Genomic DNA, 23,249 nt, shown 5'->3' on the forward strand with positions numbered 1-23,249 from the left:
GGTGGATGTTGGGTATTTTGTCTCAGCAATGAGAAAAATAACTTAGACACTTGGTCACCAGCCTAATGTGGGTCCAGAGGCTCGATTCACAAGCACTGGCCTGGGAGACAAAAGACACAGGGGTCTGTCCAGTACTGGGATTCAATGTGGTGGGCCTGGTATAGAATTCAAGTCTGAAGCCTAGACTTGATTCCTTCTCCCTCCCCAAGAAGGAGCCATTCCTACCATTGTTACACTGCTAGGAATTTGAGGAGGGGTGGTTTGGCACCTTCTTCAATGACTTTTCTTATTATTATGCTGAAATCTGGCCCTGTGAAGTCTCACTTGGGTTCCTTAACTATTGCAAAGGTACTTTCATGTATGAATAGCTGTTCTGATTGACGTTTCTTTAGGAAGATGATTGTTGGAAGGGCTCTGCCATCATCTTGCTCTGCCCCCAGCTAACCTGTTTTCTAAACTAATGTCCAAACTTACACTGTATCACTCCTTGCCTGCTTCTCAATTCATTCCAGTGTCTACCAACCCTATAACACCACAAAATTTTTTCTCATTAAGTATTACAGTGACCTGGTGGTTAAGGAATTCTGGACTTCCAGAAAGATGGCAGAGTGATCGGCAGCAGAGAAAGAGCCTTTCTGAGATTAGTGTCCTGACAGTAAAATATAATGGTGTGAGGAGGAGAAGAAGGGAAGTGAGTCCCTGGGACCCAGGAAGGATCTGAAGCAAGAATTGAAGTTCATGGGTAGAGCAAAGAGAGAGACTTCCATGAAGAGGAGGGATATAACAAACAGCACTCTCTCCCAGAACCTGGACTCATGGCTTGGGAAGGTCTGGTTGAACCTGCAAATGCATGGTGACTACTAGCGACCCCAGAGGCCTCCATGGAGAAACGCACCAGTGGAACAGCGCAGTGGACACAGTGGACTGCAGCAGCTGGTGAGTTTTCAGGATTCAGACCTCACCCAGGAGTTGGGTGATTGGCTGGTAGCCATCTTGGAGAGGGGTCAACTGAATTCAGAACTCAGAAGTATCACAGTGACTTTATGTTACTAAATTAAATGAACATAATTTAGTCTTTAGCTGACCTGTTTTCCAGTGAGCATTCAACAATATTTATATTGCATCCTTCTTAGGACATAGGGTTTACCTGATTTTTCTCCTATTTTTAGTAATTTCTCTACCTCCTCTTTCAGGCTTGTCTCCTACTTGCCAATAAATGTTATAAATGCCTCAGACTCAGTCCTAGCTCTATCTTCATTTTGTACTCTATGTGCAAGATTTTCAATATAACTGCTGCATAGAGGACTCATAAATATATATTTCTATCCCAAACCTCTAGTATCAAGCCAAGTTGGTAGTTCCAAACAACTTCCAACTTTCAAGTCAGACATTTATTCTGGCCAATTTAAGCAAAGATATAATTTGTTAAATGAATAATATGTCTCCCCAGACTCCCCGAAGTAGCTAGAGAACCAGACATAACGCTAGGGGCTGCAGCTAACACCACTACCATGAACACTGCCACAACTATACTGCAAACTCTCTCTTACTTCAGCTGACAGCACTAACAAAGAGGACTTTTCCTAGTGCACTCTTCTGTGTGTTACACATTTCTGTTTCAAAAGCTTTAGTGGCTACATTTGATTAAAGAAATCTAGACCACATATTCAGTCCTTCCCAGACTATGAAGGTAGGAATTCTGCAAACATAAGTGGATTTAAATGAGCAGTCAAAAAGAATAGCAACTTTCCAGTTTATCTATCCTCTGAGTTCCAGATCTATGTATCTAATTGCCAACATGACAAGCTATCTTAGAACATTTCTGCTGTTTTAACAAAATACCACAGACTAGGAAATTATAAATAATAAAGGATTATATCTCAAGTTCTGGAGGCCAGGAAGTCCAAGATCAAGGCACCAGCAGATTTGGTGTCTGGCAAGGGCTGACTTCTGCTTCCTATCATCCCTCATATCTATCTATCATCCCTCATCCATCATATCTGTCTATGTCTATATCTATCTATCTATCATAAATCCTACCAATTCCAAGATGTTGCCTTGTTGCTGTGTCCTCCAGAAGAGACGAATGCTGTGTCCTCACAAGCCAAAAAGGATAGAGGGATGGAAGGTACAAACTTGCTCCCTCAAATCCTTTTATAAGGGAACTAATCCCATCTATAAGGGAAAAGTCCTAAGGCTTAATCACTTCCTTAAGGCCTCATCTCTTGATACTATTAAGCTTCAACATGAATTCTGGAGGGTCACAAACATTCAAACCATAGCACAAGCCAAACACAACTCATGTTACCCCAACCCCTACTAATTCTAGGCCTTTTTCATTTTTCCCTCTCTTTTCGTGCATGGGACTAGTATCAATTTATATATATCAGAAACTTTGGTGTCATTCTTCAAGATTTTCTCCTATCTTCCCTCATATCTACCTATCATAAATCCTACCAATTTTACCTCTTAAAGGTCTTTCAAAATGAAAAAATGGAAACAAAGTCTTTGTAAATAGGGAGGGATGGAGGGGTTAAAGGGAGGGCAGGGGAATGGGAAAAAAATAAGACCCAAGATATATTATGTAAAGGTACAAATTTCCAGTGATGAGTGTCATTATATTTTATACCTAAAATGTACCTATAAGATTAATTTTTAAAAATCTTTCAAATCCATCTGTTTCTCTCAATTTAAATTGCTATCTTAGTTCAAGCAAGTTACAATCATTCATTCTCTCATTTTGATTACTGTGATAGCTTCCAAACTAGTCTTCCTGCCTTTCTGCTCTGACCCACTTGTTCATTCTCTATCCATTCGGCCAGAGTAGGACCGATTCTTAAATTTAATACCCCCTTCTACACCAACATCCACACACATGCACACACACACCTCTTAAAAACACATCAATGGCTTCCTATTGTGTTACAAATAAAGGACAAGACAGAATTCTTATCATGACCTATAGGTTTCTTTATAGTCCTGCACCTACCTATCTCTACATCTTCATATTATCCTAACTCTATCTTCCTCTCTGCAATCCAGTGTTATTACAAACCTTCTTTTGGTTCTTAATATGTTCTTTTCCATCACAAGGACTTTTTACTTGGTAGCTCCTTAGCCCAGAATGTTCTGTCCTTTTTCACTTAATAACCTACTCATTCTTTAAATTTCAAGTATCACAGCCTCAGCAATGCCTAAGCATTATAAACTGTCATATGTAGTGCATGCTTTATCCTTCATAGCCATTAAAGCAGTTGTACTTCTCCATTACTTGTATAATTATTATATAAATACCTATGTCATTCACTATACTGTAGATGCCACAAGAATAGGTTCAACCTCCTCTATACACACACACACACACACACACACACACACGCATGCACACAGGCTGGTAGCCATAACAAGTAAGTCACAGCAGTAGTTTGTCATAATGTCTACAATCCTAATTTAATTCAAAATCACTTTCAAGGAAATAGATACCACTTCATTCTAATACTAGACCTTATAGGAAAAGAGTCATAGAACATGAAGTGAAGCAATGTGAATCTACTAAGATCAATGTATTTATATGAATGGTATTCAGATGAGTGGGGAAAACAACAAGTTGAAAGTGCCAGGATTTTCAAATATACATAATTAGGTATATATTTTAATATTTTTTAAACTCATCTTCGTTTTCTCATCTAATTCCCTTGGTCTGTCATCTCCTTGAATTATCTTGTGAATAAAATATGAGTTATTGTTTGACAATTCTGCCTTCCTTTCTTGACAACAATCTTAATGTTAATGGATTTCCTTCTGAGTATTGTAAACTCAGGGCAAATGCAAAACAAAGAACTAAATTTTTTTATTCCAGTAGATCTTGTAGACAGCACTTCATATTGATCAGGCATGCCAATTATTTTGTTCTTCATGTACCTTTGATTCTGTTCTGAGTACAAGCCTCTTTCTCCTCAAATGTATCTACTTACTTATAAAATCCTATCAGGTGGTATTCTAAATTTCAGTTTATTCCTATTATTCTATCCTTTATATTGCATAGTTCTTTAATTTTACTCCCATATTTTGCTCACTGTTATATCTCCCAGCACCCAGCACATTGCCTGACACATGACTGAAACTCAACACATATTCACTTGTGAATAAATGAATGAAGTAAGTGCCCCCAAATGGTTACATCATTTTACATCTGCATCACTGCAACACCTTGAGGATAGATTTTCCCCTTTGACCTATCCTGTATTCTTTCCATTCCACTCAGTAACAGTACTGATTTTTCTTATAAATTCCATCATATTACTTGCCTACATAAAAAATATATTTTCCGCTGCTTCAAATTGGAATACCTCTTTACTGTTTTAAGACGTTCTATAATTTAGCTTCTACTTTATTTTCCAACAGAATCTCTCTACTTTCATCAAACCAGCTCCTTCAATGATCTATTGAGACATTACGCTTATTTAAGACTCCATGGATTTGTGTACAAAGTTGTTCCTCTACACTGAAATGTTTTTCTTTCTTGATCTATCCATTCTTCATTGTTCCAATCCCAACCTCCCTAGAAACCCTAGCCTACTAGACAACCATTTTCTCTGAAGTCTAAGGCACTGTGTAGAACATAGTATGCTTCACAGGGATTAGAAAGATGTAGAAAATTCTTTCTCTCAAGATTCTTACCATCTAACAGTAAAGGGAGGCAATTATGATGCCAAGCACCATAAAGTATATACATGATTGGGATGATATTGGGGGATATGAAATCAATGATCTCAATGACCTTTAGTTCAAAGTCAGGTAGCAATTCAGGTTCCCAACAAGAAATAAAATTCATACCAGATGATTCAAATGATAATACATTATTAGAGACTACTTACATGATTATGGACAAAGACAAAGTGTATGGTGTTTCACTCCTGAAAGTAAATGTCTAGAGGCCTAGATGCTGGCAACAGTGCCTCCGTAACACTCCAAAATACTATCCACACATCTGCCCATACAATACAGCCATCCCATCCTACAGCAGAGACCAGAATATCAGAGGATCCAGAGAACATCAAACATGTCCAAGGCCCCTTCAGCCCATCACAAAGTCCCATTTGCTCCACACCATATATAAGCATGCCATTTTAGAGAGTCAGAGCAAAACAGAAGAAATCAAAAAGATTTAGCCTTTAAATGAAAAAGACGGAGTTACCTAAAAGAAACTTTTACATTGGCAATAACGAAGATATCTCAGTTTGAGAAGTTGAAAGTTGTACCCAGTTACTCCACTGCTCCTGGTACAAGGCAGAGGCTCTGAAGGAAGATTACATCAGTCATAGAGAAATAAAGCTCCTGATACTCAAAACCACCCTCAGATCACAAAACTCCTCTTAATTAAGCCATTCGTCAATCAGAGCACTCCATCCCTGGGGCCAGTATTTCCCTAAATGGTCATGTAGAATGGTAAAACACACACACTGTACTTTGAGAGACCTACACCTTCCCAGGCTAATCACTCAGCTTCATTAATGACTTTTTTTTAGGCATCATGCTGGGTATATTCTCAGGATTAGGAAGGAATAACAAAGACCAGATAAAACAGCCCTGCTCCACAAAGTTCTTTAAGCTCCAACCTCATTTCTTGCTGCTCTTTTCCTCCAATTATTTGTATCTACCAACAGGGAATTTAATGTAAAAACTTCCTCTTTCATTTTAAATAATAATCTGTGTTGATTATTACACTATGCAGTAATACCATGAAGCCTTCAAAGTCAATAGAATTTTATAGGATTTAAGGCCTTTGCACTCATAACCTCAAATGATGACACTTTTTCACTTCACATGTTTTCTTTCCCTATATGAGAAAACTAATAAAATTTTACTGATGGGCATAAAAGAATATTTGAATAAATGAGAGATATTCCACGTATTTCAATTGGAATATTCAACACTGGAAAGATATAATTTTTCCCAAATCTGTTTATATAATGTAATTACATACAAACTCTCACTGGATTTTTTCAGGTAATGGGAAAGAAATTTGACAAACTGATCTTAAAGTTCATCTGAAAGAAAATATTCATAGAACTGCCAAACAATTTTCTTTAAAAATTACTGAAGAATAATTTGCCATACCAGATAGTAAAATATGTTCCAACTATATTCACCTTAAGGAATAAGTAGACAAACTAATGGAAAAGAATAAAATACCTAGAAGAATTTGCATACAAATACAGAAATTTGGTATGTGATAAAAGTACCATTTCAAACCCATGAGGAAAAAAGCAGATTAATGAGTAAATAATCACAATAGTATTAGAAAATGATTTGAAGAGAAAAAAACCTGTTCAGTTCCAGATTTATGTCAGATCCCAAAATAAATCCAAATGCAATAAAAGTTTTTTAATTGTTTTAATCTAGGAAGATAAGGAAAAGTAAATACAGATTATTTCTGTAACTGGCAGAGGGAACTATAGTAAAAAGTAAGCACTTGGGTGCTAAAGACTTGATACCCAAGGTAGAACCGGATTTACTTATGCAAAGCTATAAAGTTTTTCTTTATTCATTCATCATGGTGTACTACTCTGACAGAAAGAAGAATCAACTTGAGACCCTTTTTTTTTTTTGGTACCTGGGGTGGAACTTGGGTCCTTGAACTTGTGAGGCAGGCAACTTGAGACCTTTGTAGGAAAAGGGATGCACATTAAGACCATAACGTTGAATGAAATAAGCCGGACACACAAGCTTAAATATTGCATAGTTTTTCTTATATGAGAAACCCCAAATAGAATTACAAAGAAATTTAAAAGTTAGATAATAGGAAACAGAGAGGTAGATCTTTCACAAAAGGGAGGAAACCAAGATACAGAGGAAAGGGAAGGGAGGGATAGGGAAATGGATGAAAAAAGTTGTGTTTCATACGCGTACCAGCTCCCCATGAGGAATGCAATAGTTATGTGCTGCAGACACTTCTAACCTCATTAATGATCAAATGCCTACTTTTAAAAATGAAAAATTATTTTTCACCTGTTAAACTGGCAAAGATTTATTACAATGATATGACTAGGCACTCAAAAACAGTGTAGGTAGAAGTAAAAACTGTTAAAATCCTTTTGGATTACAATTTTTAAATACTGTATCATTTTTTAAATATGTATAGTCTTTCACTCATTCATTTTGATATGGGGGAAGAGATGTAACTCCCAAACCTAACATGTACCCGAAATGTGAGTTCATATTCTTTAAAATTGAAGAATGAATTCTAGGAACAACAGAGGTTAAGAGTAGAAAAAATTTATTGCAAGAAAGAAAGCTTCTAAGAGAGACAAAAGGGGAACCGAAAAGTGGGTTACCCAGGACCCTATTTCCCTTGGGATAATTATGGCGCAAACCCACAAGGTGAGGTAGGTTCAAGGTGGGTCAAAATTATAAGACCCAATGGAAAATTACAAGGTGGGCATGAGGTGGGGCAGAATCATGACCAACCAATAAGATTACAAGTACAGTCACCCAGGTAATATTGATTAAATGGGAGTCAAATGGGGAAACAAGTCACGTAGCAATGAGTACAAGGATTTTCAGTAAGGATGAGTCAGGGATCTTTCCTGGAGAGGCTGAGTTAAAACCTTGACCCCCCACCCAGGTGACTGACACCTGTTTAGAATATCAGTCACTGCTATTCACCCCCAGAGGAAGCACAAGGGTATAGTAGTTTCTCTTCTTTTATAATGTTGACCTTCAGTGGATGTGTCTTGATTGTTTTCCATATTGGCTCCTTGATTGTCCTCCATGTTGGCTCTTTGACTGTCCCCCTGTTGGCATTTCAAGGCCAGCCCTGTCTAACTGCCTACAAGATAATCTAGTTAACTTGCCTATCTACAATAATGTCACTTCCAAGAATTTGAAAGAAAGAATTAGACAATGCATAAAAATGTTTATTCCTTAATTGTTCATAATGGTTGTTGTGATTTAGATTGAGAACAACCCCCAAAGGCCTTATGCACCCATAGGCAGGATTCTTGGAAGCTGATTGAATCATTGGGGGATGGGGTGATAGAGCTGACTTGCTGTTAGAAGGGGCGGCCTGGTCAGGAAAGGCAGATATCCGGAGGTGTGATCTGGAAAGGTGTGACTTCCTTCCTTCTCTCCTTGCTTCCATGACTGGAGCAGCTTTCCTCTACCCAGACCCTTTCACTATGCCATTTCTGTATGTAAGTCTCCTAAACATAGACTGAAACTTCTGAAATGTGAGCCAAAATAAACCTCCCTTTCTTAAGTTGTGAGTTTTGGATATTGTGTCTCAGTGACAAGGAAAGTAACTAAAACAATGGTTAAAAAACTGGAATCAATGTAAACACCAATTGATTAAAATCATTATGATATTTCTGCTATGGAATACAATACAACCATCCAAACAAAAGCATGTATTTATTTCAGAAAGATGTTCATAAAGTATCATCATGAAAAAGAGCTATAAAACAGCATGACTAATATGATGATATTTCTGTTAAGGGGAAGAGTATATATCTCTATATGTAGAGAAAAAATATAAAGGATATGCACTTGGCACTAATAGGTATTTGTTATCTCTGGAATAATGGCACTACAAGAAATTTCACTTTCGACTTCACATACTCTTAGTCTTTGGATTTTTATTTCAATGAACATATACATCTTTATATGAAGAAGAAAAAAGTTAAAGCTATTTCCACTAGGAAAAAATACAAGCACTACAGATGAGGAAAATACATGAGAAAAGAATCTAAATATCAATAAATGAAGAATAAAGGTGTATCAATTTTCCATTGCTGGGAAAAAATACTTGACATACACAATTTATTTTGGCTCATGGCTTCAGAGGTCTCAGTCCATGGTTGGCTGTCTTCAAGGCAGGAACATTCTGGATGGAAGGCCACGGTGACGGAAAGTTACTCAACTATAGCACCTGAGAATCAGAGAACAGGGGAAGAGCACCAGAAAGGAAGTAGCTAATGACCAGGTTTAGTCTCCATGATTTACCAAGATACACCCAGAACTGTGCTTTATTAATCTCCTAGACATCTCTCAAGCCAATCAAGTTGACAACCAAGATTAACTGACTCAAACAGGAAGAACAGAGGAAACTGTGTGTGTGTGTGTGTGTGTGTGTGTGTGTGTGTGTGTACATGTGTATGTGAGCATAGGCAATGTAATAAAGATTATCTACAAATGTGCAACATAATCATTTTAAAAACATTCTTGAAACAGAAGGGAAATGCTAGAAGGAAACCTCTTCACCCTACGCTGAAAATAGCGTTAGAGTAACAGAGGAAGAAAGTGGGGAAGTAAAAAGTTTAAACATATTTGGGTGAGAAGAATGAGCAAAGTAGGACTGTCATGGAAAGAAAAACAGTACATCTTTAATGGGAGAAATGCTAAATGTCTTGTTATCAACAATAATTGTGTCATATAGAACAATTAATAGAGCAAGGAAAAATGAGAAAATTAGAAAACATATATAATGAAAAAGGTTAACTGTCTCAATTATGCTCTGAGGGTCTTCTTTTACACTAAGCAAATACTTTCGATACTTGCAGTTTTTGACATCCAGTTATTTTCCACATAGTGATATCTAAAGAGTTGTTACTATAAAGATAACTATACCTCCTCTGCTAAGAATAGAAAAGAAAGACTACATAAAATAAAATGGAAGCTTAGCTGTTACAGATTTGTGCTTAGCCCAAATAAAGAGCTCATTGCCATATATTAAATTAAGTAAATTATACTGAAGAACTAAATAGCTTGTGTTGTGGCTTATATCTAGATGCCCCCCCAAAGCCTCATGTGCTCATAGGGGGGCCTTTGAACTGGATCATGAGTGTGTGATACTGGACTAGCTCACTGATTGGTTTATCAGTGTACTGCTGTGGGTGATGGAATTACTAAAGAGGAAAAACACCCCCTCCCCCAGATGTGGGTGGCATCAACTAATAGGCTTGTAGCCTGGATAGAATAAAAAGGGAAAAAAGGAAGTCTTGCTGCCTCCTGCACGCCATACCATAGACTGTTTCTCCTCTGCCATGCTGCCCTACCTTGGAGCCAGCCAGCTATAAACTGAAACCTCTACAAACTGTGAGCTAAAATAAACCTTTTTTCCTTTAACTTGTGAGTGTCAGGTATTTTGTCCAGCAATAAGAAGGTAACTAAGATAGCTTGTGTAAAACGTCTTATTTTCACAAGATTTTTCTGACTCTTTTGTCTTATGCAAATAGAGATCATTTTTATATATTATCACTAAAAAGAAGAAAGGCTTATATTTCACTTCTATGAATAAAAAATAAAGAAGCTGCAAATTTCTTCTTGTATTTGTGAATTGTGTTTCAACATAATACCATCATAGATTTTTATTCTATATTAGAATAAAACATCCACAGAGGGATGGAATCTTTTTTCACTGACCTTCTCTCATGACACAAATCTACTCCTTTAGTTTTTTATTTCAATTATTGTCCCAAGGGAAGCTTTAAAAGCAATAATCAAATTATATTATATGCATTTATGAATATGCCAAAGTGAAACCCACTCTTCTGTATAACTAATATCCACTAATAAAAATTTTAAAACTCAATAAATTAATAAAGTCCTGCTTTGATCAGGATCTTACCAATCTTGACATGGAATAATGTTACAATAAAAAGTCTATAATTAAGGCATGATGATGTATGTCTATAATTCCAGCTACTCTGGAAGCTGAAGGTGGATGCATGTTTGAGCCCCGTCTGGGCAACTTAGACCCTGCCTCAAATAAAAAATCAAAAGGACTAGAGATGTAGCTGCAGTTTAATGGTGAGTTTCTCAAAAATAAAATAAAAGTCCATAATCATAAATACAAAGCCAAAAGTATTATTTTCCCATATCTAGATTGGCCACAAGATTTTGTTCTTATAGTTTGCTTCTGAGAAACATTTGAGACTAATATATTTGTTATATAACTATGTATGGTGCATTGATGGAAACAGAGCCCCCATATTCACTTCCTAAACCCCAGAATCAGTAAGTATCACTTTATGTCCAAAAAATATCATTAAATTAAAGATTTTGAGAGGAGATTCTAAATTACCAGATGGTCCCTAATGCAATCACCTGGATCCTTATAAAATATAGGCAGAAAAGATAATGTTTACACAGAAAAGATAATTAAACAAAGAGGCATAGCTGGGTGTGGTGGCACACACCTATAATTCCTGCACTCTGGAGGATGAGGCAGGAGGATTACTTCAAATTTGAGGCCAGCCTAGGATACATAGTTTGTTCAAGGCCAGCCTGAACTACATAGGGAGACCCTATCTTAAATAACAAAACAAAATAAAAAAGAGGAAGGCAGATGTTGGGGACATGCAGACAAAAACCAAGAAATGCCAGCAGCCACCAGAAGCTGGAATAAGGAAGAAACATTCTCCCCTCAAGTATTTGGAAAGAGTATGTCCCTACCAGCACTTTGATTCAGGTCTGTGGCCTCCAGAACCATGAGAGAATAAATTTGTGTGGTTTTATACTACCTAGTTTGTGATAAGTTGTTACAACTGCCACAGAAACAAATATAGTGGGCATTTGAGAAATTTCATGTAAGCTATTTATTGACTTTTTTGGATTAATTTATTGTGACAATAATGTTCCATGGAATAGGAAGGCTTATTCAAAAGAACTCACTGGTTGAAAACTTTCAAGAGACCTAAACAGAACACCAAAGAGTGATGAGACCAAGGACAATATGGAAAGTGAGATATCACAAGACACTAGAGAAGGCCTAATTGGTAGATTACATAAAAGGCTGACCACAGGGGGGAACTAATATTTGTTGAGAACTTCCTATGTATCAGGCTCTGTGAAAGGAACAGTCATTTATAATCTCATTTAATCATCATCACTGTCTTGTAGGATATCAGATAAGAAAACTGGAGCCCCAGATCATGTGGTTAGCACAAGGCTTTAGACTTAAAACAGCTAAAGACTTTGCTGTTTCTACTACTTAATTTGCTTTTCAAAGTTTAGCTGGAGTAACATCGCTGCCCTAAAATGTCATTTCTGTTACTCTACTCCTCTTCTTGCCCAGATTCTTTCAGGAGTGAGCAGTTTGTCTTTGTTACCTCACAATTTTAAGAAGGCTTAGTCTGCTAAGGAGGTTCTTGGCAATGGAAAATAGGAAGCAAAAGGAAGGAGTCACGGAGTCAGAACAAATAGAAAAGAAAGAACTTAAATTATTATAGTACAGAGAAATACAATCATTAGAAAAGAAGATGTTGGTCAGAGACCACAAAAAGGAGTGATAAGGATAAAAAGGTAAATAGGCAGAAAGGAGATAAGAAGGGTAGGGAAAAAAACTTAATGAAGAGTAAAAATTAAATATTTAAATTCCCAAAAGTCATTTCTGCCCCAAATTTTAATAGCTATAATGACAAATTCTCTTACATTAATTTCACTCAAACCTAAGCACAACAGAGAAAGTAACAACACTAAATAGTAAAACAGGGGTAGGGGGGATTTAAAATGTCATAGTTTGAAGAGCCTGAGGAAAATATCTACTCTTAAAGGAAACATGCACACATTTCTGTCCTTAATTTTTTCTAAATCTATTCCCACTGTCTGCCTGTATAATTCCCTGCCAGAGCCTTGCAGCTGGTCCCCACTGGGGCTTAAGCAGCCTCCTCTCTGTGTTTCCATTTAAAAATCTTTATTTCAATAGGTGGGCCTAGAGCATCTGCACTCCCAAAATTACCACACAACTGATCCAAAATGATTGAAACAAAATTGGTTTCAAAAATTGCCCTTAGGCTGAAAAGAAGATGAAGGCTAACATTTCAGACCTAAAGAAACATTTGTCACTATTCTGAGGTCTGTAATAGACTTCTGTAGCCATAATAGAAATGTTGACAGCTTGTTAATTATAGAAATGCTTGTAAGCATCACTGTTATTCTTTTGAAAGACCTGACAAAAGAGTTCAGAGTTTTTTCGTGTAAACCCAGCCTTACAACACCTCAAGTCCAATCTCTTCTCCCCCAGAGCTGGCATTCAGCCCCATTTTTCTGTTAGTGGACTCTGTGCTGACTCAGGGAATGCTCTTCAATAGCCCCAGACTCTAGCTGTTTCCACTCGCCAAAGAAGACAATGGATGTCCCAGAGGCACGTTTTGATTCACGGCCTTTTTAGGGCCTGCAAGGGTTACACCACCTGGCAAGACCCAGGATCATTTAAATCACTCTGAGATCCTTGAACTAGAGTGCTACAAACTCTGAAAGTCACAGCAGCATGAAATAGTACAGAAACTTGCACATGGCAGGTATCAATAAATATTTGTGTGTGATCCAGATTCTGCCATCAAATTCAATTGGAATTAAGCCACCTTCTATGGGTTACAAAGGCAAGATATATAATGGATAAAAGCTTGAATCTGTTTTACCCCACCCCTGCTGTGAACTAGATGTGTAATACAGGTAATCAGGTAAGCTCCTTGGTCTTCATATTTTATTCATTTGTAAGGTGGAAAGAGACTGATAACTACTGTCTGTTCCATCAATTACTCAAGTAACATAAATTCCATCATGATAGAAACAAAAAACCCACTTTTTCCACTGACACTTACAGGCTTATAAGGATTCAATTACCAGTACTCATTACAGTAAATTTTAAGAAAAAACAAAATTACAGTCGGTCTTGGGAGCAAATTTTATTAGTAAGGCCCAGACCCAAAGTGAAATCAAAAGAACACTGTTTCCCCTAAATATGCTTCAGCTTCAGAATAAAGAGAATTTTAGCATGGCTTTTATGTGCCTTGTTATTTACTTTGAGATCTTTTAAAACAGAGTTTCTTAACAGAAATGCTGCTGGTGTTTTTTAGGGGTTGGCTCTTCCATTAAGATGATTAGCAACATCTCTGGCCTGCACTACTAGATGCCAGTTGATAACCAGAAATGTCTTCAGATATTGCCAAATGTCCTTGGGAAGTAGAGGTGGGAAACAAAATTGCCCTGAGCTAAGCATTCCTGCTTTGAATGGTAAGATGTCATATAAAAATATTTTTATAAAGCAGTTTTTCAAATTAATTTTTGCTAACTAGCTGGATCAACTGAAGAGAATTTAAAGTCTTTATTAAAGGCTAGTACCTATTTGACTTTACAGTATGGAGAAAGGAATTATGACTTAGTAAGATAACACATAATTAATAAATGTATATGATATGTACAATTTAATGTGAATAATGCTTAGCAAATTCCAGAGAATATTAAACAAGTATATACACTTCTATAACATTGAATTTTAAGTTTTCTAAGCATATTTTAGAAAGATATTTTAATTTTGGACTTGGAAGTGGTTAAAAACAGCCCGCTGTTGGAAAAAAAAAAAAAGTTCCAGTAGATAAATGTGAATTAATCATTCTTTCAGTCATTCAGTCAATGTTTACTGATAAAAATGTAGGTTATAACAGACTGTTTACATTTTTAAGAATTACACCTGCAGACAATAGCTCAATGATATATAGCTCTAGGTAAGCATTGTGGTAGTGTGGTTAGTCCTGATCATGTTTAGGCTTGTCCTAAAGAAGCAGGAGAGAAAAAAGTGAATTTAAGACCACAGTTTATATTACAAGGGTTGTGACGTATACTTTTTGGCTCAAACACAAATTTTCATCCAAATGTCTCAGATCCATCACAAACTAAAGGTCAAAAGAGAATTGTAGAAGTAGCTGAACTTTTAAAAAATTACTACTAATTCATCACTACTTATGTTTTCCATGTTTAAACTTATAAAAATTTCCTCTACTTAACAAAATAAAAAATTTTAGCATAATTCAAAGAACAGCTAGTGAATAATAAAATGTCCTGATCTCTTAAAATTAGATTAATATTTTCACTGCAATGTGTTTTTGTCAATTAATTTTGCAGTGCCTAGAAATCTACAAAACATTTCTCAAATAGTGTTCTTAGGCATAAGCAATTAAGTGCCTTCTCTGTTCTTTGTTTTAAGGGTCATACTGACAACAGAAGGAAGGAATGAAATACAGCGATCTACCTGAGGTTTAATAGGATAGTGCTTTAAAAACAGGACATTGAATCCAATCCATAACTAAAATCTGGACTACTCAATTCAAAAACAAACCTATATCTAAATGAGGGTAGTATCACCTGAAAATCTGAATACTGAATTAATGAATAAATGTTTGAAATTTTAATCTAGTTATTCAAGTCTGTAAAATACCTTTAAAAACATTCTAGATTTTTTTTACTACAAATAAAATATTTAAAATAATTATTTTAAAAGTACATTTTAAAGTAATAATAAAGTCCAGCTCTCACCATCTACACTGGGCTTTAGGCACAGGAAAGGGAAATCAGCATCTCTTCCAAAAGTCCAACTGGACACACAAAAGCTAAGGGCCTCACTGACTTCCGATCTGTGACTCTCAGACGCAGTACTAATGCCTTTATCAGAGAATTCAGATGGATTAAGTTACTGCGTTCTTAAAAGTCCCTGACTATCAAACATTATGTGGAAAAGAAAATAAAAACACCATTTTTATGGCTTTTGACTTAGGAAAAGTCAATGAAAAGGTGATAAGATGGGAACTCTGACCTAGGAAAGCACTGATTTCTAAGCAGTGCACTCCTCTGGCAAACAAGAGCTACAGTTCAGCGGGTGTAATCAGGGCTCCACCGGCCCCTCTACTCTACAGACGACATCAGTGGCTGCAAAATGAGGGGCGAGCCCCCCCTTGTGCAGAAGTGACACCCTAAACTCCAAAATTCCAGCACAAACCTCGCAACTCTCAGGGAGGCATTTTGCCCAGGTCCACAGAATCTTCTGCATGCTTTTATTTCCAAAATTTGCCCCATAAAATAAAATCCTGTCTCTGGAGAGAGCAGGGCAGATGCCTCTAGAGTCCCACGTTTTGCCCAAGTATCAAGTATCGCATCTTCGTCTACAGCTGCCAACCACCCTTAGAAAACTGCAAAGCCACCCAGACAGGCCATAGGCCAGGGATGCTGCTGCTGCACTTCTCATTTCCTGGTCAAGTAAGGCGGGGCGGAGACTGAAGTGTGGGATCAGGATCAGAAGTTGGGATGGCCTGGAGGTCTGGCGCAAAGCCCCAAAATGATTTTTTAAATCCATCTTTCAGTAAAATTAAGAAAATGCAATCGGAAGTGCAGGCGGTGAACTTTCCCGTCTTGTGGCCTTCCCGGGGAGCAGCGAACTCGGGAGAACTGCACTCTCAGGGCGGGGCGAGGCCTACTGCCTTCCCCAGTGGGCTACTGCTAAGGAACCCTGCGAAGCTGCTCCTCCTCCTAGGAGTGGAGACTCAGCCCGCTTATTCCTTCAGTTTGTCTCCGCGTGAAGCTCCACGGTGTCCCGGGGCATTTATTTTCTTCGAGTTAATAAAATTAAGCCAAGTCCCTAGCGATAGCGAAGACAGGACCTCTTGACAGAAGACCGCAACCTCCAGGCGCTCCTAAGGCCTGGGGTGAGCAGCGCTCAGCACCGTGACCGGCCGTCCCCGCGCCCCACAGCCTCAGACTCGCAAAGGCCAAGGCGCTCCCGAATCCGATGTGTACACAACTGTTGTTCAAGAGCTATTGTAGAGTCAGGTTTCGAACGCGTCGCGTGCACACCGGGCCTGGGCGGGAAGAGGACGAGGGGCCCGGCTGCCTCTGCTCGCTGCCCCGCCGGCCCTGAGCTGGTCCGGCTCTGAGCTCGCGAGCTGCGAGGAACTAGCGGGATGCGATTCTGCCACCCACAGGGAGCCCTGGAGAGCCAATGCGGACCTAGCTGCGAGCTGATTCAGAGGAAGCCGTCCTTCCCTGGCCAGGGGCTCGGGAGTGCATTTCTGCCGGGCCGTCTCAGCCCTGCGTCCCTGCCAGTCCACTAGACCAGCGGGCTTTTCGCACCCCGGTTCTCCTCGGACTCTGTTCTGGGCCCCTGTGTGCGTGCTTCTCCTTTAAGTTGTCCTTCTGGCTGATTCGGAAGTCGCTACCAGCTAGAGAAGGTTTGTGCTTTGTCATCCTCCTCATCACTCTCTTTATTTTGACCCTACCCTGTCACATTTCCAGAAAATGAGATCTCAGAAAAGAAAGCCTCTCCGAAAAGGCGGTGGGCCATCTCACAGAAATGATGCAAATGGTTTTGGGGCTTTTGTCTTCCCCTCTGCTATTTTTTCCCCCCAAACTGTGAAGATCTGTGAAAATAATATCAGGGTTTTCCGTGAGAACGCGCTTTTCTCTGCACTCAGGCATAGCATGATCTGACGTGACACCTCCAACCATCTGTGCTATCTATCTGCCTTCTGATTTACCAGCTCTGTACAAGCCGAATACAGACTGTACTTGATACTAAAGAAAAGATGGTCAGGCCCAGTCCAGTTCTGTGGTGAACTTTCCCCCCTGACTTCTTCCTGGGAATGGGCCTGCTGGTGGCCTTCCTGGCCTTCTCATTGGACATTCCCTCTATGGAGTATTTTCCTCAAACTAAGCAAACCCTTATCAAAGGCCCAGATGAGATCGTGGTTTCTCTGAACCAGGCTTCAGAAAACAGTAAGAAGTGGATGTGGATGTCAATTGGGGATCAATGAAAAGTTGCCCATGCAATCTACTGGCCAGATGGCAGAGCTGCAGAGGAGTCCCCTCCTCTCTGAAGGCAGGGTCCAACCCCCATCGGCTGAGGCAGTGCTTTCTAGCCCCCTACACACACACACACACACACACACACTATTGAGGATCCCCTTCCCTAACTTATTTACTGCACTGGCATTGCTTTTGGGGGGGGAAATCCCAAGATTTCTATCTCCAGCACCAGTTATGTATTCTAACACATGGCATGGGCAAAATTAGCCTGCAGGCAAGAAAGAAAATCTGTATTTTCAGAAAGATCTTTGAAACACGCCTTTAAATTGTCGTCCTGACCTAACAATGACTTTTCACTTTAGATGTGGCTGTGCTGCACATTTGTTCAAGTCTATTAAACTGGAGAGGAGGCTCCTACAGTCACCTTTTCTTGAGGTGTTTTAACTCTGCAGAGCATCCCTGCTATCAAGTGTTCTTGCTTGCATTCAAAATTATTTTAGGAAATTTTCAAGGGCATGGGGATGGAGTCCAAACTGACCTCTTCTACAGATCCCTGGTCCCGTTCCTTCTGCTCCACCTCTGCTTTCCATTCAGCTGCTCTGACAACCAGAAAGGGGAAAGAGAGAGGCGAGCTCGGGAGGATGTTTGCAGATAGGAAAAGATCCACTCTGCCGCCCTCTCTCCTTCCTGAATGCGCTCCACGCAGGGTTTGCTGTTTGTTACAACTAAATTGTGAATTCTTAGAGAATTTCGATTTTTTCCAGTCCTCTTTGTCCTCTGGAGACTTTGCTACCGAGGCATCGAAGAAATTCAAAGTGATCCCTGTAGCATCCCTGCCTCTGGGTGGAGAAAATAAACAGGGGTGGGCAGGACAGGGGGAGAGCGAACCGCTTCGGCGCTCGCTCGTTTTCCGCTCAGCCACTCTTACGTCTTTGCATCCCCCAGGTTCTATAAAACACTGAGGAAGAGTCCACCGGCGAACCGCGGGCGCTGTCGAGCGCTGGGAGGTGCTGAAATGGCCCCTGCGCTCTGGTCGCAGCCTTGATTGGCAGAGCCGGCCGATGACTGACAGGGGGTCTCCACGGCGCCCGCGCCGCCAATCCGCCCACCCCAGTAGCCGCGCCCGCCGGCCTGGCTGTGTGCGGGAGGGAGCCGAGCCCGCGCCTCGCAGCCCGCACCTGCTCCAGTCAGGGACGCTCGCTGCCGGCCGCGGTGCCGCCGCCGTGTCACCCCAAGTCTCCTCACCGAGAAGATCCTGGCGCACCCGGCCCGGCCCGAGCACGTCTGCTGTGTGTCCCGTCCAGGGCTCAGCGCCCCCGCTGCTGCCATCGCTGCCTCGATGTTCCAGCTGCCCATCCTGAATTTCAGCCCCCAGCAAGTGGCCGGGGTCTGCGAGACGCTGGAGGAGAGCGGCGATGTGGAGCGCCTGGGTCGCTTCCTGTGGTCGCTGCCCGTGGCCCCTGCGGCCTGTGAGGCCCTCAACAAGAACGAGTCGGTGCTGCGCGCGCGAGCCATCGTGGCCTTTCACGGTGGCAACTACCGCGAGCTCTACCACATCCTGGAAAACCACAAATTCACCAAGGAGTCTCACGCCAAGCTGCAGGCACTGTGGCTCGAAGCGCACTACCAGGAGGCGGAGAAGCTGCGCGGACGGCCGCTGGGGCCAGTGGACAAGTACCGCGTCAGGAAGAAGTTCCCGCTGCCTCGAACCATTTGGGACGGCGAGCAGAAGACTCACTGCTTCAAGGAGCGCACGAGGCACCTGCTCCGAGAATGGTACCTGCAGGACCCATACCCCAACCCCAGCAAAAAACGTGAGCTCGCCCAGGCAACCGGACTGACCCCCACGCAGGTGGGCAACTGGTTCAAAAACCGCCGACAAAGGGACCGGGCGGCTGCAGCAAAGAACAGGTCGGTACTGGTACCGAGAGGCCTCCGCGCTCCTCTCGCGCGGCGCGCACCGGGAGCGGGAGCGGGCGGGAAGGAGGCGTGCTTGGTGCCCCGGCCTAGTGCTGAAGGCTGCGCGTCCGCAGGAGCTGGGAGGGCGGTGGCCTTCTGTTTGTGCGCCCGAGTTCAAGGCGCCTGTGCGAGAGTTCCCTTACGCGGCTCCGGGTTCCTCACCATATCTCACAGAGCCTCAGGGTCACCGCAGTAACTGGTCCCTGTGAACAAAACCAAGGCTTCTGTGCGGAAGGGAGAGAAAGATTAAAACTCCAGAAACAATTAGGAACCCCAAGACCAAAGCTAATTTTTGCCTGCTTGGGCCAGCATTCTACCATTAAGTGGGGCCTGGTTTATCAGCGATGCGTGGGCTTCGGGTTACTATTTTTAAAGCCCAGGTGCGCCCCTCACCAATGCTTTGAAAACACGTCTCGGAGGACTCTTGTTTCTAAGAAGTAGAAAGTTGTCCTCTTCCCACGTGCGACTAGCCTTGTCTCAAAAGCGCATGCTAAGTCCTGGTCCCACGCTCTTCATTACCAGTTTGCGCGTCTCTGTGAGCCAAACATTTTGGCCAAGAGCGCAGCCTCGGGCCCCAGGTCCAGATTCCCCGGGAAACCCTCGGGCGCGGCAATGCCTGCCTTTGGCTCCCGCCGACCTGGCCCTGGGCCCTGCTCAGGGGTCAGTCCCAGACCCGTGCACTGCTGAGCGGGAGTCCCACGTCCGGGCCTGATCTGCCCTAGTCGCCTACACCTCAGCTATTTCCAGGCAGCCCCGTAAACCTCCCCAAAGTGGGCAGCAGCTGGGAAGAAAGCTGCCAGCCCAGCATTCAAAAGACGGGAAATGAGGAGCCCAGAAAGGGCCCGAAGGAGGGTTGCGCTGCTGCAGGGCTCCCCGAGAAGCGACCTCGGTCTCCTTGCCATCCCCACCATAACTCCCGGGTCTGAGGAAGCAAGTCGGGCCTTGAGGCTGGAGGACGCGTGCTGGGGCGGGAAGGGGCCTACCGGCGCGGCGCGGCGCAGCGCTCTGACCTTGTCCTTCCTTCTCCACAGATTGCAGCAGCAGGTTCTGTCGCAAGGCTCCGGGCGGACGCTGCGGGCAGAGGGCGAAGGTACGCCCGAGATGTTGGGCGTCGCCGCCAGCCCAGCTGCCAGTCTATCCAGCAAGGCAGCTACCTCGGCCATCTCCATCACCTCCAGCGACAGCGAGTGCGACATCTGAGTTGTCCAAGCAGCACGCTCAGACACGAGTCCAGTGTCAAAATAAGATAAACAAAAAGGAGAAAGAGGATGCGAGACCAGAAAATCCAGCGCTAGCGAAGTCAGGTGGCCAGGGACCCGCGGGTTGCAACCTCCACCTCCACCGACGTCGCCCAGCTCCGGTGGCTCCTTCGGCCGCCGCTACCGCAGGGGCCCGCGGTGAGGCCAGACTGGCACCACTGTTCTCTTCGCTTTGCTTTTTCCTGCGGGTTTTGCAGCAAAGATGCGTTCGGAACCCGAATTGCACGCTGAGCGCCTGCCCTGAGTCTCCTGTGGGTATTTCACGTCAAAGGACGCTGTTATATAACTTTTGCTTTAAAGGTTTTTTTTTTTTTTTTAAACAAAACATATATATATATATATATATATATATATATATATATATATATACTGTTTACTTATTTAAGAGCCTGACAGGTCGGTTTCTCTGATGCGTTTTGTGTGGAAAAGCCAAACAATAAAAATAATTGGTGGACAAACTTTCTTAATTAAGGCTGAGATTCACAAAATAGAAATCATTCTTACTCCTTTTATCAGGCATGCAGGGACGGATTCTTGTGCAAATACTCTCACAGGGGCCTTCTCTGTGTCCTGCACCTTCTGTAGTGTCTGCCGGTATACTTTAAAGAACGCCAATAGTAGGTCCATAACCACCTGCCACGTCAAACTATGTCTATGTATGTGCATATATGTGTGCATACATATATACATTATTATATAGGATCGACACTGGCAACAGAGCACACCCTGTAAGGCAACTCGCTGTGTCCCCAGCATAAGAAATTATAGTTTGTCCACCTGGCACTTATTTTTAGGAAATGTTAAAGGCTTCGAGGAATAATTTGAGAAACCAAACTTTGGGCTCTAGTAGTAAATACTATTCTATAAAAATGCAAAACTATTCTGACAAGGGCTCTGCAACAGAGAAGGTTTCCTGTCTCCTCTGAGGCCCCACAGCCATACAAAAGCAGTGACTAGCCAGGATTGTGCCAAGCAAACATAAGCTGCACTTGAAATTGAGCTTGTATTAAAATAATGTAAGAAAAGGATAGCAGAAATTGTAAGTAACTAGTCTAGTATCTTCTTACTAAGGATGCCACTTTTAATCAAACAAATGATTTTTAACACAAGAAAATGGATAGGATAACACATAAACTGGTCATACTGAGGTCATACTGAGGGTAAAACAAGGCTTTAAGAGAAATGACTGGGATTTAAAAAATCTGATTTCCACATTAAACATGAAACAAGCTATCAAGAGCCTCCGTCCTGGCAATGGCCTCAATGAAAAATAACAAGTATTTTTAGCATTAAGTTTTTGCCTCCTGCACACACACACACACACACACACACAGAGGGAGAGCACTATCCTGACCCTAAGAAAGTAAAGTCTCTAAGCTTTTTTTCTTAGTGAAACAGATTGGCTATTATAAAATTTGACATTGATCTTTAAATCACTTGAGCTGGCCTCCCCCCCCACCCACCCACCCCGGTGTCCTTTCAATTTGCTTCTCTGTCCTTAGGACATGCTCTTTATGCTCTTTGGGTCAGAAGCTGCTAATTTCTTTAGGCAGAAATGTAAAGCAAACAAAAACAACTGAAGTCGTGGAAGATAAAAAGCAGTCATATGACATGGTATACTTTGGAAGCCAGGGCATGAGTAGTGCCTGATACTTGGTTTCTAAATTGCTTGAATAGATTTGGCTCATCTGGACTTTATAAATGGTGGCCGTTGTGTACAGTGGCCCTTATCAAGAGAATTCTTGGGGCTTGGGGAAATCTTTGTGATTGAGCTGGTGTTCTTCCCACAAGCAAGCACATGCTCTTATGTGTGTCTTGAAAGGACTAGATGGTAGAGCTCATTTCAGACTCAATTTTGTTCACTTGTAGAGCCCGGGTAGTTCGTCCACAGCCAAGGGACAGCTTCAGACTCCAGTCAGGCAAGGAAAGCACCTGGACTACAAACTTCAAGGAGATATGCAGTGCTAGGCACCCAGATTAAGTGTTTCTTTAAATTTTGCTCTCTAGGTGCCTCTCCTACCTCATCTAGTCCTGAATCTCCCCAGCAGTATTGCACGTCAAAGAAAAATCCGGGAAGTTCCAGTCCCATGCCCCAGCTCTACCACCTTCTAGCTATGGAGTTGTCCAGAACCAGCATTTGGAGAAGATTGTTGGCAGAGTTTATGTCTTAATCTGATGATTCTGGGACCAAAATGGAAAAGAAAGGACTAATTAGGGGAATGATTCTTATAAGAATTTGAAATTCTAAAAATCCCAATCCACTCACCAGTTCAAATGATGCCTATAATCAGAAAGAAATGTCCCTCTGCAATCTCAAGAAAATAGGATAGCATTGCTAGGAACTAAGTTGTCTCCTTACCAGATAATTTTTAAGTGACACTTGCTTGGAGAAAACAAGGAGGTCAAATGGTGATAAAAGTTTTTGCTTTGTGCTTTGGTGAAAGCCTTTACACTACA

General features: G+C 41.5%; 1 protein-coding gene across 1 annotated transcript; it reads left to right on the plus strand.

Annotated features, from left to right (window-relative positions):
• Positions 1-18,700: 18,700 nt before the first annotated feature.
• On the plus strand, positions 18,701-21,089 carry Six6 (SIX homeobox 6). Its single transcript, XM_004837444.4, has 2 exons — positions 18,701-19,485; positions 20,565-21,089. The coding sequence occupies exons 1-2, from the start codon at positions 18,914-18,916 to the stop codon at positions 20,731-20,733; spliced, it is 741 nt and encodes a 246-aa protein (XP_004837501.1). The 5' UTR covers positions 18,701-18,913; the 3' UTR covers positions 20,734-21,089.
• Positions 21,090-23,249: the final 2,160 nt, after the last annotated feature.

This window comes from Heterocephalus glaber, unplaced genomic scaffold (genome assembly GCF_053883595.1).
Source record: "Heterocephalus glaber isolate CG9 unplaced genomic scaffold, H.glaber_assembly_v1.0 deba00001608, whole genome shotgun sequence".
Lineage (NCBI taxonomy): Eukaryota > Metazoa > Chordata > Mammalia > Rodentia > Bathyergidae > Heterocephalus > Heterocephalus glaber.